The sequence below is a fragment of the Hypanus sabinus genome, chromosome 8 (genome assembly GCF_030144855.1).
Source record: "Hypanus sabinus isolate sHypSab1 chromosome 8, sHypSab1.hap1, whole genome shotgun sequence".
Lineage (NCBI taxonomy): Eukaryota > Metazoa > Chordata > Chondrichthyes > Myliobatiformes > Dasyatidae > Hypanus > Hypanus sabinus.
In genome coordinates this window covers 122,799,850-122,817,151 of record NC_082713.1, presented here as the reverse complement: position 1 = coordinate 122,817,151, position 17,302 = coordinate 122,799,850, and the positions used below count along the sequence as shown (strand labels likewise).

At 35.5% G+C, this 17,302-nt stretch overlaps 1 protein-coding gene across 1 annotated transcript in view; it reads left to right on the top strand.

The window, feature by feature from the left end:
* Nucleotides 1-17,302, top strand: part of ddx11 (DEAD/H (Asp-Glu-Ala-Asp/His) box helicase 11) — a 122,060-nt gene that overhangs the window by 52,595 nt on the left and 52,163 nt on the right. The window contains exons 12-14 of the mRNA XM_059977736.1: nucleotides 1,562-1,641; nucleotides 12,828-12,872; nucleotides 14,999-15,066. Of these exons, the coding sequence (XP_059833719.1) occupies nucleotides 1,562-1,641; nucleotides 12,828-12,872; nucleotides 14,999-15,066 (193 nt within the window). The remainder of the gene's footprint in view (nucleotides 1-1,561; nucleotides 1,642-12,827; nucleotides 12,873-14,998; nucleotides 15,067-17,302) is intronic.

Sequence of the window (17,302 nt, the reverse complement as noted above, 5' to 3'; positions counted from 1 at the left end):
CTTGTGAATCTCCTCTGCACTCTTTCTATGGTTTCCACATCCTTCCTGTAGTGAGGCGACCAGAACTGAGCACAGTACTCTGACCAGAGTCCTATGTAGCTGTAACATTACCTCTCGGCTCTTAAACTCAATCCTGCAGTTGATGAAGGCCAATGCACCATTAGCCTTCTTAACCACAGTCAATCTGCACAGCAGCTTTTAGTGTCCTTTGGACTCAGACCCCAAGATCCCTCTGATCCTCCACACTGCCCAAAGTCTTACCATTAATACTATATTTTGCCATCATATTTGGCCTACCAAAATGAGCCACCGCACACTTATCTGGGTTGAACTCCATCTGCCACTTCTCAGCCCAGGTTTGCGTTGTATCAATGTCCCGCTGAAACCTTTGACAGCCCTCCTCACTATCCACAACACTCCCAACCTTTGTCATCAACAAATTTACGAATGTTTCCCTACACTTCCTTATCCAGGTCATTTATAAAAATCATGAAGAGAAGGGGTCCCAGAACAGATCCCTGAGGCACAGACCTCTATGCAGAATATGATCAATCTACAACCAGTCTTTGCCTTCTATGGGCAAGCCAGTTCTGGATCCACAAAGCAAGGTCCTTGTGGATCCCATGCCTCCTTACTTTCTCAATAAGCTTTGCAATGGGGTACCTTGTCAAATGCCTTGCTGAAATCCATATACACTATATCTACAGCTCTACCTTCATCAACGTGTCCAGTCACATCCTCAAAAAAATTCAATCAGGCTAATAAGGGAATACCTGCCTTTCACAAAGCTCTGCTGACTATTCCTAATCATTCTATGCCTCTCCAAATATTCATAAATCCTGCCTCTCAAGATCTTTTCCATCAACTTGCCAACCACTGAAATAAGACTCATTGGTCTACAATTTCCTGGCCTATCTCTACTCCCTTACTTGAATAAGGGAACAACATCTGCAACTGTCCAATCCTTCGGAACCTCTCCCATCCCCATTGATGATGCAAAAATCATTGCCAGAGGCTTAGCAATCTTCTCCCTCCCCTCCCACAGTATCCTGGGTACATCTCCAGCACATGCTCTTTCTTAATGTCTATATACTCAATCTTTTCAATCCACCATAAGTCATCCCTACAATCGCAAAAGATCCTTTTCTGTAATGAATACTGAAGCAATATAGCATCCAGTTTGCTGTGGCATTCTGTATTTGTTCACAGTGGCCGAAAGGGGCCACACTCCAGTCCTGAGCCAACCCCGAGCCCTTTTGGCAGTTACCAAGTAAGCACATTGAGTGCTGGAAAATATCGCTGGTAGAAGATTAACAATGATCTTAAACATAGCATGAGCAGGTTTAAAGGGCTCTGTGGGCCACTCCTATTTCATGTGTTAAGAATTTATTACTTTTAGCTAAGTCATAGAACATGTATTTTCACTTATCGTGCTTGTCTTTACAAATCATTATTATATTGTATTTTATAGAATTAGTCCTTCTTACCTTAACAAAATTCAGATGCTCGCAAAACAATCTGATGATTTTGATATTGAAACACTTTTTCTTTTGATATGCAGAAGCAGACTGAAAGCTAAAAACTTGATGTACATCAAGCAGATCCTTTATATCCTTGTTAATCTACTTCAGGTTTTAGGAGGTAAGGTATTATAAGGCTTGTGCTTTGATTTGTACTGTTTCTGTTAATAATGTGCAATGCTCATCAGTCAATGACAAAGTAACACTGATTTCTTGATCCATTTGGCATTTAGTCATTGATTTTAAAGATGTATTGTTTTGCATGCTAACTGAATTTTACTTATTGAAATTATACAAACTCACCACTGGATGTTTTCATAGAAACTTGTGTGATGTGGCCCAACATTTGTTCTTGTAGAGCATGTTGGGAAAGTCAGGCTTTATTTCTAATTTTGCTGGATACATTACCACTTCACAATCAATATCTTTGTTCCATAGACTCACCATCCTCTAGCTAAATAAAAGTCCTCATCTCTGTTCTAAAGGGATGTCCTTCTATTCTGAGGTTGTGTCCTCTGGTCCTAGACTCGCACGCTAAAGGAAACGTCCTCTGCACAACCACTCTATCTAGGCCTTTCAATATTCAATAGGTTTCAGTGAGATCCCCCCTCATTATTCTAAACTCCAGCCCCAGAGCCATCAAATGTTCTTCATACATTAACCCTTTCATTTTTGGGTTCATTCTCAAGAAACTCTTCTGTACCTTCTCCAATGCTAGTACATCCCTTCTTAGATAAGGAGCCCCAAAACTGCTTACAATACTCCCAAGTGCAGTCTGACCAATGCCGTATAAGGCCTTAGCATTACATCCTTGCTTTTATATTCTCATCCTCTTGAACAGACAGACATACTTTATTGATCCCGAGGGAAATTGGGTTTCGTACAGTTGAACCAACCAAGAGTAGTGTAGAAAAATAGCAATATAAAACCATAAGTAATTAAATAATAATAAGTAAATTACTCCAAGTGGAAATAAGTCCAGGACCAGCCTATTGGCTCAGGGTGTCTGTCACCTGAGGGAGGAGTTGTAAAGTTTGATGGCCACAGGCAGGAATGACTTCCTATGATGCTCTGTGTTGCAAATGAAGGCTAACATTAAACTGACTCAATCTGCAAATTATCCTTGAGGAAATCCTGTACAAGGAGTCCCAAGTCCCTATAAAGTGTTAGTTTGCCTCTTCCCTCATTACAAATTGCAAGATTGTTAAAGGTGTAAGAGTCTTTTTGTCCAGGAAAAGAAGTATGCATGATTGATCTGCCCAGTCTCTGAAGGGAACCTAAGTACAGCACAGCCACTGGCTGCACAACAGTCAGAAAAGTGCATTGTCTACCAAGAAGAAGAAAGCCCTTAACTCCGATTGGAGTAATTGGGACACCGTCGTGACAGCGTTTTTTTTTAGCAGGTTTTCTTGTTTTTATGAGGCTGAATTGCTAGCTTGATGCTCAACGCAGCACGGATGGAAAGCGTGCAAGGGAGCCGGCTGGATTCGAACTCAGGAGCTTTCGCTCCGAAGTCTGGTGTTGATGCCACTATGCCACCGGCTGGCAAGTCTACCAAGTAATATGCTCAAAATGCTGGAGGAAGTCAGAAAGTCAGGGGAATAAGCAGGTTAATTTTCAGGCCAAGACCCGTCATTAGGCTGTCACAAGTCTCAAGTGACATGCTTACCCCCACGTTCAGCCATCAGACAGCTCCCTCATTTAGCTGTGACCTGCTGTCTGAAGTCAACCCATGCAGGGCAAGCATTTTTTGTGGATTATCAAGGACAGCTTTATGGACTTGAAAAGTGGACTGTAGCCATTGAAACATCGACAATGTGAACAAAAGACATTTAACTTCAAAGCAACATCATAATTTTCTTTACTTTCAGTATATATTTAACATTCAAATCAGTTCTTATTTAAGGCACACAGCATCTCTGTGCACTGAAGAAAGTTGATCGTCTGGCAGCTGTTGGTGTTACTACATACTTCCACTTAAAGGCTGTTACGCCATACATTTCACAACTGGCACAAGATCAGACTTGATCACAGCTAATGTGCAGGAGGTTTTCCTAATGAGAAGAATTATTCTTACATGTGCAAGTAAAATATGACTGACACCACAGCTGCCGGAGTTACAATTACACTCTTTGAAGAAGGGGCCCCTTTGAGAATTGAAGAATATGAATGAGATCTGCTGATGAAAAGGAACGCCAACTCAGTGCTTCTTTTTCACCAAAAAAGCTTAAATTTATATGCCTACTTTAGAATGGCATGAAAAAAATGATCCAACATGGCAGTGTGACAATAAAGTGATCACAAAAGACATAGGAGCAGAATCAGGCCCCTTCATCCATCATGGCTGATTTATTATCCCTCTCAGTCCCATTCGCCTGCTTTCTCCCTGTAACCTTTGATACCCTGACTAACCAAGAGCCTATCAACTTCTGCTTTAAATATACTCAGTGACTTGGCCTCTCGGCAGTCCTTGACAATGTATTCCACAGATACATCACCCTCTGGCTAAAAACAATTCCTTCCCATCCCTGTTCTAAATACCTGAAATGGTGTGAAAAGTGAAAGATTTTTCTTTTGCCAGAACTACTTCATTTCTTTACTGTTACTTATATTGGAGCAATCAGTTGGACTTGAAATGATCCTCGAGTCCAAGTGAGTTTTAACTGGGGATTTCTCATTGCATTGTGGACTAAGTTGATTTAAAATGTTTGGGAAGCAACCATGAGGAAATCTGCAGATGCTGGAAATTCAAGCAACACACAAAAAATTCTGGTGGAACACAGCAGGCCAGACAGCATCTATAGGGAGAAGCACTGTCGACGTTTCAGGCCGAGACCCTTAGTCCTGACAAAGGGTCTTGGCCCGAAATGTCGACAGTGCTTCTCCCTATAGATGCTGCCTGGCCTGCTGTGTTCGACCAGCATTTTGTGTAAAATGTTTGGGTTAAGGTTAGAGGTAATAGGTGCTTTGGAATGTGAACTGGAATATTTCATTGCATTTATATCTTTACTCCCTCCCAATCCATTGGATGCTAAAAGTGTTTTCTATTTTGTGATATGATTGTAACACCCAGGGAAAGGTTTCACTGCTAACAGAATGGTCTTTTTGTAGAAACAATATTTGGGTTAGGGTTAGAGATAATGGGTGCTTGTTTTCATTGGTTGAAGTGTTGGGTATAGAAGTTGAGAAATCAAGTTACAGATATACAGTATAGAACCTTAGTTAAGCCACATTTGGATTATTGTGTGTATTTCTGTCATTACACTATAGGAAGGATATGGACATTTTGGAGCGTTGCAGAGAGGTTCACATGGATGATGACTAGATTAGAGTACATTAACTATTAAAAAAGGAGTTTGGACAAATTTGGATTGCTTTCTCTGAAGCATCGGAGGCTGAGAGTGATCTTTTTCTTTCTTTTTCAATCTTTTTATTAAATTTCATATATAAAAAAAAACAACACAAAATAATGAATAGATTACAGATTCAATAAACTTGAGATTACATTAGTAATAGGATAATAATATCCTATTAAAACATCCATCAACAAAAGGTACATAAATCAATCAAGTCTATATAAATATATATGAAAAAAAAACAAAAATAATCGTCGAAAAAAGAAGAAAAAAAAAATTGAAATTATATATGAGAAAAAATATATATTGAAAAAAAATACTAAACTAAAACTAACATGGGCAATAATAGCACTTTATAAATATATAAAGGTGTCAAGAAAAGAACTCCAGAACTCCATACCTGAACAAGTATAAGTAGAGAAAAGGATCTGAAATAAGCCAAATTAATTCATATGAAAGTGTCGAATAAATGGTCCCCAGGTTTCTTCAAATTTAATTGAAGAATCAAAGATAGTGCTTCTGATTTTTTCCAAACTCAAATAAGAAATAGTTTGGGAGAACCACTGAAATGTAGTAGGAGGATTTACTTCTTTCCAGTTTTGTAATATAGACCTTCTGGCAATTAATGTTACAAAGGCAATCATTCGTCTGATTGAAGGGGAAAGCTGATTGCCATCTTCATTTGGTATACCGAAAATTGCAGTAATAAAATGGGGTTGTAAATCGATATTCCATACTGAGGAAATGACATCAAAAATGTCCTTCCAATAGTTATGTAAAGTGGGACATGTCCAAAACATGTGAGTCAATGAAGCCACTTCTAAGTGACATCTGTCACATTGAGGATTAATATGCGAATAAAATCGGGCAAGTTTATCTTTAGACATATAAGCTCTATGTACAATTTTAAATTGTATTAAAGCATGTTTAGCACAAATAGAGGAGGAATTAACCATTTGTAAAATTTTTTCCCATTTATCTGTTGATATATTACATCGAAGTTCTTTTTCCCATTCTTGTCTAATTCTATCCGATATTTCTGGCTGTATCTTCATAATCATGTTATAAATAAAAGCTACTAATCCCTTCTGACAAGGATTAAAAGTAAAAATCAAATCTGAAAAATCCGATGGAGTTGAGTTAGGAAAAGATGGAAGAATTTTATGTAAGAAATTTCTAATTTGTAAGTATCTAAAAAAATTAGATTTAGGTAATTCAAATTTGTTGGATAGTTGATCAAAAGACATCAAAGTACCTTCAAAAAAAAGATCACGAAAACATTTTATACCTTTCCTTTTCCATATACTAAAAGCTTGATCTGTCAATGAAGGTTTAAAAAAAAAATTACATAAAATAGGGCTGTCCAGAGCAAAGTTTTTCAGATTAAAGAATTTGCGAAATTGAAACCAAATTCGTAGTGTATGTTTAACAACAGGGTTAGATATCTGTTTATTGAATTTGGCTAAATCAATAGGAAGAAAAGAACCAAGAACGGAAAATATAGAATATCCCTTAACCTCACTACATTCCAAATTTACCCACTGTGGGCACACAGGTGAATCCAAATCTAGTTTCCAGTACATTAGGTTACGAATATTATTCGCCCAATAATAAAATCTAAAGTTAGGTAAAGCTAGACCACCATCTTTTTTAGACTTTTGTAATTGCCTTTTGCTTAACCTAGGATTTTTATTTTGCCACACAAATGAGGAAATTTTTGAATCAATATTATCAAAAAAAGATTTAGGAATAAAAATTGGTAAAGCTTGGAATAAATATAAAAATTTCGGTAAAATCATCATTTTAATAGCATTAATCCGACCAACTAATGATAAAAATAAGGGAGACCATCTAGTAGTAAGTTGCTGAATTTGATGAAGCATAGGTAAAAAATTCAGTCCAAATAAATCTTTATATTTCTTGGTGATTTTTATACCTAAATAGATAAAGTTATCAGTAACAACTTTAAATGGCATCCTATCACTCAATAAAGTTTGCGCGTTTAAAGGGAATAACTCACTCTTATCTAAGTTTAACTTATAACCAGAAAAGCTACCAAATTGAGCCAACAAGGATAAAATAGCAGGAATAGACCTACTAGGATTAGAAATATATAACAACAAATCATCAGCATAAAGCGATAATTTGTATAACTTCTCATTACGGGTAATACCAAAAATATTAGGAGACTCACGAATAGCAATAGCTAAAGGTTCTAATGCAATATTAAATAATAAAGGACTTAAAGGACAACCTTGTCTCGTACCACGAGATAATTGAAAAAAAGAGGATCTATAATTATTTGTAAGAACAGAAGCAACAGGTTTATAATATATTAATTTAATCCATGATATAAAATTAGGACTAAAATTAAAGTTTCTCAATGCATTAAATAAATATGTCCATTCAACTCTATCAAAGGCTTTTTCAGCATCTAATGAGATAACACATTCTGGGGTTGTAGGTGATGAAGTATAAATTATGTTAATCAATTTTCTAATATTAAAAAAGGAATATCGATTCCTAATAAAACCAGTTTGATCTTCTGAAATAATCTGTGGTAATACCTTTTCTAATCTAATGGCTAAAATTTTTGTAAGAATCTTAGAGTCTACATTTAATAATGATATAGGGCGATAAGATGCACATAAGGTAGGATCTTTATCTTTTTTAAGAATTAAAGAGATAGTAGCTTCATAAAACGATTGAGGTAGTCTCTTCTTAACAAACGCATCATTAAAGATTTCACATAGCCAAGGAGAAAGCAATAAAGAAAAAGTTTTAAAAAATTCTACAATAAAACCATCAGGACCAGGAGCTTTCCCTGAATTCATTGATGAGATAGCCTCTCTTATTTCATCCATAGAAATAGGAGCATCAAGCAAGCTACAATCTTCATCTATCAGTTTAGGAATATTCAAATTATTAAAAAAAATTATCCATCGTAAACCGGTCACCATCAAATTCTGATTGATATAAAGATTTATAAAAATCTTGAAAAGTGTTATTGATTTCTTTATAATCAGTAGTTAAATTACCGTCTTGTTTACGAATTTTAATAATTTGTCGCTTAGTCGAAATAGCTTTTAATTGATTAGCTAACAATTTACCAGTTCGATCACTATGAATATAAAATTGAGCCCTAGTCTTAATTAATTGATTCTCAATTGAAGAAGATAATAATAAACTATGTTCCATTTGAAGCTCAACTCTCTTCTTATAAAGTTCTTTGGTAGGAGTAACGGAATAAATCTTATCAATTTCTTTAATTTTATCCACCAATAAAGCTATATCTGAATATCTTTGTTTTCTTTTACCAGCGGAATATGAAATAATTTGTCCACGAATAAAAGCCTTGAAAGAGTCCCAAAGTATTCCTTTATCAATCTCTTCATTATAGTTTGTTGAAAAAAATAAGTCAATTTGTTGTTTTATGAAGGTAATAAATTCTGGATCTTGAAGTAAAGTAGCATTAAGTCTCCAAGATCTAGTATTGATAGAAGAATCCGAAATCTTGATAGATAACTTCAAAGGCGCATGATCCGAAATAGCAATAGAATCGTATTTACAATCAATAACATCTGTTAATAAACGATGATCAATAAGAAAGTAATCAATTCTAGAATAACTATGATATACATGTGAAAAAAATGAAAATTCTTTATCTTTAGGGTTCAAAAACCGCCATATTTCAGTAATTCCAGAATCAACCATAAAAGAATTAATAAGTAAAGCTGATCTATTCGGAAGAGTTCGAATAGGTTTAGATCTATCCATCGAAGGATTCAAACAACAATTAAAGTCTCCACCCATAATCAACATATATTCATTCAGATTAGGAAGAGAAGTAAATAAACGTTTAAAAAATTCAGGACAATCAAAGTTTGGAGCATAAATATTAACTAAAACAACTTTCCGATTTAAAAAGTGAACCAGTTATCAACAAAAATCTACCCTGTGGATCAGAAATAATTTCATAATGTGTAAACGAAATTGAGGCGTCTATAAAAATAGACACACCCCTAATTTTAGCGGTACAATTTGAGTGAAATTGTTGACCTTTCCAGAACCTAAAAAAACGTTGATTATCCTCCCTCCTAATGTGGGTCTCCTGTGCAAAAATAATATTAGCGTTCAATCTATGGAATACTTTAAATATTTTTTTATGTTTAATCGGATGATTTAAACCATTAGTATTCCACGAGATAAAGTTAATAGATTTATCCATCATACCAATATTAATTGTGTGTATCATAAAAGGTTAAAAAGACACATAACCCACAATTTAGGAAGAAGGAAAATTGATTCAGGAGCAACCGGAGATCCTGACACCTCAACAATATTAACAATTTAAAGTCAGCCCATAAACTAAAAGCAAAAAAATAAAAAGCAAAAGCATGAAAAAAGATCCCTCCCCCCTCCCCCCACCCTTTGAAAGAAAGCCAAGCGGCAGGCGCATAAACTAATACTAATATTACCCCCATTTCAAGATGGCAGCTCCATAAGAAAATTTTTTAAGAAAAAACTATATAACACCCCAATTAAAATATAGAGTTGCAAAAAAAAAAATATATATATATATATATATATACCTACATATATATATATACACATACACATACACACCCATATCAGACAAATCAAAAAAAAAACTAAAATAGTAAAACCAGAAAAATCATTAATAAAAAAAAATGCACATTAAAGTTTAAAAATGTGATACACCTTTAAAAAAGAAATTCCATATTCAGATACAAAGATGACGTTTCACAAGCCAAGACTTATGGGAAGAAGAAACGACATTTTGAGAAAGCCATATTACAAAATATGAATATAAATTCAGCAATCTAATAAGAAAATATAGTAAAAAAGTTATCAAAATAGAATTTTTTTAAAAAAAAGATTTAATAGACACTACAACATATATAAAAAAAAACTAAAGAAAAAGAATTCAAAACCTTTGTTCCATTTCTAAATACAGGCAAGCAAATAAACGCTTATAAAAAGTAAAGACTTATGGGAAGAAGAAACGACATTTTGAAAAAATAATTCATTATTACAAAATACAAACGTGTATAAAAAAAAGGATATTATAAAAATTAAAACAGCATCTATAAGCAATAATAATAGTAGTAAAAAAAAAGACCCAGACCCATAGTTCAAAATAAAAAGTTATAACCCAACTTCCAGGGTTAAAACTTAAAATGAAATGACATCCTCTCTCCAAAAAAAAATCTTCAATGTAACTCATAGTTCAAGTTGCACTAGAGGATCGATATTCTTCAACAAATTTCTTCGCTTCTTCAGGAGTGTTAAAAAAGTGTAGACTGTTGTCGGGCAGCACCATTCTAAGCTTCGCTGGATACATTAAAGCTTGTTTAAATCCAATCGAATGAATCTCTGCCATCACTGGTTTAAAAGCGATCCTGGCTTTCATTACTTCATACGAGTAGTCTTCAACTATTCGAAATGAATAATTTCTGTAGGAGATCATACCTTTTTTACGAGCTAATCGAATTAGAAGCTCTTTCTCATGAGGATAATGAAGGCGAACAATCACCGCTCGTGGTTTATCAGACACAGACGAAAACCTCGCAACTCTATGAGCGCGGTCAATAACAGGTTCATTTTTCAAACCTTCACCACCGAAAATTTCCCACAGTAATTTAGAGAAAAATTCAGTTAAATCACCGGACTCAACTTTTTCGGGAATTCCGATGATGCGCAAATTCTGTCTGCGAGAACGATTTTCAAGATCAGTAATTTTAAACTTGTACTGATCTAAAGTTTTAGCAGTCGACTCTATCTTCTTCTCTAACACTTCAATTGTACGTGCTTTTTCACAAATTGATTGTTCAAGAGTCGTGATCTTATTTCCATGCTGTTGAACCTCTAACGCCTGCGACTGAAACTTAGTTTCAAGCGATTTAACAACTCCTTCAAGATCGGATATTTTCGAAGTAATCCTCCTTTCCAAACTTAACAGTTTACTGTCCAATTTACCTTCTAGTCTGCCTTCCAGAGCCGCAAATTTAGCATCCAGTTTATTGTCCAATTTACTTTCCATACCCGCAAATTTAACATCCAGTTTAATGTCCAAAAGACCAGAAATTGCGTCGATGGATACAGGATCCTTAGCCGATTTCTTACTTGTAGCCATTTTAGGTTTGACAAGATTAGATCAACTATTATTTTAGGAAAAAAGGGTCAATCAAAGGTAGCAACTCATATGATTAAGTTCGAAAAGATCTAATTAAAGGGTGATTATAGTTAAAAAAATAAAGAGCGCCTAAAAGGCAGATGCTTACGTCGCCATCTTGAAACTCCACCCCCGAGAGTGATCTAACAGAAGTGTAGATTGAGAGGCATCAATAGGGTAAATAGTCATTTCCCAGGATGGAAATGTCATATAATAGATGGAATAGGTTTAAATTGAGAGGGGAAAAGTTTAAAGTCGAGTTGAGTCTTTTTTTTTTAGCAGGGTATGGTATATGCCTTGAATGTGCTGCCAGGGGTGGTGATAAAGCAGATGTGATGGCAACATTAAGACTCATGAAAATGGCAGGGAGTAGACTGTATAGAGGGACATTAACCATGTGCAGACAGATAGGTTAGTTTTAGATTGGCATTATGGTTATCAAAGACATTGTGCTTCTGTGTTCTGAGTTCCATGGTCACTTTTTTCTTGCTTCAGACTGAATCTCAGAATGTTACTGAAACCTGAACTGAATTTCAGGGCCTGTTGCTTGTTCCATCTTTTGTAACATGGGGAAAGAAGGTATACTCCAATTCCAAAGAACTGCCCTGCCCTTCATGTTCATATTGTGCTTTATCTGTATTTCTGACTTGATTGAGCAACCTTTAATGGTTTTGCCTGAAGACCCTTGTCTCTGTTTAGAAGGTAGCTGTTTTCACATTTACCATGGGAACCATGTTTTCTGTAACTTAAACTGAAAGCATGACAAATGTATCTCTTCCACATGAAAAAGCAAGGATATAGTAAGATGAACCAAGTTTGACACTTAAGGGAATCAAGAAATTGGTATAGCAGAACATGCTTGCCAGATATCCAACATTGAGTCTGATCACTATTGCAAAGTATCTGTAAAGAATCGGCAGTCTAGCAGCGATTGTAACAGCTATTTGGCTCACAGGCTGAAGTATCACAGGTTGCAATATTGCTTTCAGGAAGCCAATTAATTTGTGGGTTTAGCTGAAGAATGACCATGCATGCTATCATTTTGATGGAACACATTCACTGAAGTTCTCTTGCATTGGGATTCCTGAATATCCTTGTTATTAAATGTGCTTGGCCAGCAGCATCGAGTTGACTTGGAATTCGGAGGCAATCAGACAAAAGCTGGATGTAGCTAGTGGGTCATAAATTGTTCACCATGGTTATGTTGCCATAAGAAAGCAGCCACCATCATCTTGGACCTATTTATTTGTGTGTTTGTTTGTTTATTATTATTATTATTATTATTTGCATTTGTCATCTTTTGCACATTGGTTGTTTGTCAGTCTTTATGTGTAGGTTTTCGTGGATTCTATTCCATTTCTTTACTGTGAATGCTGCAAGAATTTGAATCTCGGGGTAGTATATGGTGACATATATATACTTTGATAATAAACTTACTTTGAACTCTCTGTAATGAGTCCTTTCAACGTATGCGAAGGATATGCTTCAGGCCCAAAATGTGTACTTTCCAGAGGTCTTAAACAATTTAGTGCCTAGTCCTAGCCTCTGGCCTCTTGAAATTGAACAAAAGCTGGCAAAAGCTATTTGGTTTTTTCCCATCAGTGAGAGGGTTCCTTCAGTCTTTGAATTGGAGTTGAACCTAGTAATTCGCCCACTAAACCATAAGTTTCCTACTTTTTGAAGACTGTATTGTTCATTTATAGTGCTTTTTCCATGTGTTTTTTTTCAGTAACTTCCTATTTTATAATTAACTAGGTAAAGTTGGACAAAATCCTAACATGCAGAAGATTAGTCAGGAAGGTAAGTGACATGGGTACATCAGTATTCTGTGCTAATTAGTTTGAACAGGAGGGAAACTACCCTCTGTTCCGTAATCCACTAACTTGAATTGTTATATATGCTGTGAACTGAAAGCCATTGAAATTTGATTAGAACATAGAATACTAAAGTACTGGCCCTTTGATTAGAATGACTTTTGTCAATAGATTTTCATATTCTGTATTTGCAGATGTATATTCAGCTGTCTAGTATACTTGTATAGCAAGGATGCTGTGCTGTGAGCGTATTTTTCATTGCACTGGAAGTAATGTGTGTTAAAGATTGAGCTAATTCATTAAAAAGTGATGTGCTTTACCTGATGTAGGCCTGAAGGTGGAGTAGTATCTTTGGTTTATGACGGATCATTCCCAATCATATACTCAAAGGGGTAAGATTATGAGGACTAAGTGTTCTAGTCAGCTGGAGAGCATTGATCAACTTGGTATTCAAAGTGAGGAAAGGATAAAGTTGTTACTCTGAGAGGATGCAGAGCCAAGAATATAAAATGTTAAAAGTTAAACCTTTTGAAGAAAAATAACTATTAGAGTATAGTGGAGGTGTAAAACTCACACTTAAAATGTTAGGAATGGCAATTTGCCAGGAAAATTAGTGAGAAAATGGGAATGCTCTGAGAACCAGTGTGGATGTGATGCTTTCCTTCAGTGTCAAAAGGAAACATGGAAAAATATGAAATTCAGTTTGTGAGAGTTTAAGTTTACATAAAAATACAGGCAGTCCTCGGGTTACAAATGAATTCCATTCCTAAGTCCGTCTTTAAATCCAATTTGTACGAGTCGGAACAAGTACATCCAGTATTATTTAGCGTCAGTCAAACGTTTGTCTTAGTATATAGTTTACCTTTCTATGCATATAAAACACTTAAGAAACGTATGTATTCCGATAATTAAACCACTGCGTTGCTTAGTAATAATTGTAGCTTTCATTGGGGCAGGGCCTTTAACATGCTCCATTATTCTCACTTTATCCTTTATCCTTTAAGATTGTTCTGATCATTGACTGACTGTAGCCTAACGCTTTTCCAATGACCAATGACATTTCATCTCTTTCCAAAGGCTTTATTATTTCCACTTTATTTTCAATCGCGATTGCTTCCCATCAACGGAACAGAAACACTGCAGGTGGCGGGTCCCTGCCAGGTATTAAGGACCACCACACTGAGACAGGTTAAATGGGACAAGTAGGGGCTGAGCTGGGTTTGGGCATTCGATCCTCCACAATATTCTGCGTGGGAATTTAAACTGGAAGTGGCAGTGGTTTTTTTTTTACGAGGTCGAGTTGCAAGCTCGACATCAACCCGGCACAGATGGAGAGCGTGCTTGGGAGCAGTCTGTCACTGGATCGAACTTGGGAACCTCTGATCTCACTGCACCACCAGCCTACTGGAAAAGAGGGGTCAGGGTGAATATTGCTAAGAAAAATTTAAGCCAAATACAAAGGTACACACTCAACACAGTGTCAACAGCAACGACTTAAAATGGCGGATGGCGTTCTCCTTACTCGGTTTGTAAGTATGAGTTGTTCATAAGTCAGACGTTTGTAACTCGGGTCTACCTTTAAACAAATCTGGAGCAAAGTTTGGTAAATGATGTCATTGTGTGTATTTATTTTGTTATCATAATGTAGCCAGTTTGTTATCAAAGTAATTTAGTTTATTGTCAGTGTGAGCATTTATATTTGTAGCTCTTACACTTGACAATAAAGGCTAGCTTTATTTGTCATGTGTACGTTGAAACATTCGGTAAAACCGTTATTTACATCAAATCAAATTAGTGAGGATTATGCTGGCCAGTCCCAAAAGAGTCGCCATGCTTCCAGCATAGCATACCCACAATTTATTAGCTGTAACCCTATGTCTTTGAAAAGTGGGGAGAAGGTGGAGCACCCATAGGAAACCCACATGGTTATGGGGAAAATGTACATACTCTTTACAGACACTGGCGGAAACCAAAACCCCCATCTTAAAGCTGGTGCTGCAAGGAAATTGTGCTAAACTCTATACTACCATGTCATACTGTGCCTACTCTGATTTTTGTTTAATTAATGTTCCTTGACTTCAAATCTCATTGTTTTTCTCATTCTTTCTCAAGGCACTGAGCTACGATCTATCAATGATTTTCTTTTTCGTGCTCAGTTTGACAACATCAACCTCTTCAAAGTAAGTAGTATTAATGTACAGTGATGAGCCCTTCTAACATTTGTTCTCGAGCTTACCCCCACTCCACTATTACTGTCCTTTCCGAGTGATGTTGATCACTTCATTTCAAGTGTTGACTCAGACTGACATTGGCTGTCTCTTATCAGGAATCAACCTGTGTACTACAGTACATTGCACTAGTAAATCTGTTTGTTTATCTCTCCTAAAATGCTGTTTCTCACTCTGAAATGGGGACAGCAGTAAGACAGCAGACTCGCCTCTGCTTGGCCGTGGCTGGGTGGACTAGTCAGTGTTTTATTTTCCAACCTTTGGAATATTCATAAATTTATCTTTTCTCTCACTGTTCTAGAATTGGATTGGATGGTCTTGAGCATGCCACTTCTATGCCACATATTTATTGTACTTCTAGTTATTTTTACAACTGGCATTCCTTGAAATTGTAGCTATGCTTCGAAATACAAAAGCTACCGCTTTACAGAATCAAGTTTATTATCACTGACATACAGTATGTTGTGAAATTTGTTGTTTTATGACAGGAGTACAGTACAGTAAACCAGTGAACAATTACTAAGTTAGAATAAAAAATATAATATAGTGCAAATGAGGAATAACAAAGTAGCATTCAAGGCTAATGGACCATTCAAAAATCTGATGAAAGAAGCTGTTCCAAAAATGTTGAGTGTGAGCCTTCAGACTCCTGTACTACCTTCCTGATGGTAGTAATGAAAAGAGGGCATGTCCCGGGTGATGATTGTTTTTAATGATGGAAGATATCCCTAATTGTAGAGAGACCTGTGATAAGAAACAGATTCAATCTGTCCTTAAAAAAAAGAGACATTCAAAATCTGAGAAAAGATTGGTAACATGTAAGCTTTTCAAAGAGCTGCTATAAGTACAATGGATTGAATAACCTCCTGTGCTTAATTATTCCGTCATTGGAAAATATCAGCCCATTCATAGGAAGAAAGGAAGGAAAATTTATGAATTTTCAGTCATTTGATAGATGGAATTGGGATCTCAGTACCAATCATTCCTTACCTCTTACCTCAGTACACTGACAGGGCAATGAAATTGCTCTTGATATATTGTTCAGAGTAAAAAACTTATGAAATTGAAACCAAATTCGTAATGTATGTTTGACAACAGGATTAGATATCTGTTTATTGAATTTAACTAAATCAGTAGGAAGAGAAGAACCAAGAACGGAGAATAGAGAATATCCCTGTACGTCATTGCATTCTAAATTTACCCACTGTGGGCACAATGGTGAATCCAAATCTAATTTCCAATATATTAGGTTACGAATATTATTCGCCCAATAGTAAAATCTAAAGTTAGGTAAAGCTAAACCACCATCTTTTTTAGATTTTTGTAATTGCCTTTTACTTAACCTGGGGTTTTTATTTTGCCACACAAATGAGGAAATTTTTGAATCAATATTATCAAAAAAAGATTTAGGAATAAAAATTGGTAAAGCTTGAAATAAATATAAAAATTTCGGTAAAATCATCATTTTAGTAGCATTAATCCGACCAACTAATGATAAGGATAGGGGAGACCATCTTGTAGTAAGTTGTTGAATTTGATGGAGCATAGGTAAAAAGTTCAGTCTAAATAAATCTTTATATTTCTTGGTAATTTTTATACCTAAATAGATAAAGTTATCAGTAACAACTTTAAATGGTATCCTATCATTCAATAAAGTTTGCGCGTTTAAAGGGAATAAATCACTCTTATCCAAGTTTAGTTTATAACCAGAAAAACTACCAAATTGTGCCAACAAGGATAAAATAGCGGGAATAGACCTGTCAGGATCAGAAATATATAACAACAAGTCATTAGCATAAAGTGATAACTTGTATAACTTCTCATTACAGGTAATACCAAAAATATTAGGAGATTCACGAATAGCAATGGCTAAAGGTTCTAATGCGATATTAAATAATAAAGGACTTAAGGGACAACCTTGTCTCGTACCACGAGATAATTGAAAAAAAGAGGATCTGTAATTATTTGTAAGAACAGAAGCAACAGGTTTATAATATATTAGTTTGATCCATGATATAAAATTAGGACTAAAATTAAAATATCTCAAAGCGTTAAATAAGTATGTCCATTCAACACTATCAAAAGCTTTTTCAGCATCTAATGAAATAACACATTCTGGGATTATGGGTGATGAAGTATAAATTATATTAATCAATTTTCTAACATTAAAAAAGGAATACTGATTCCT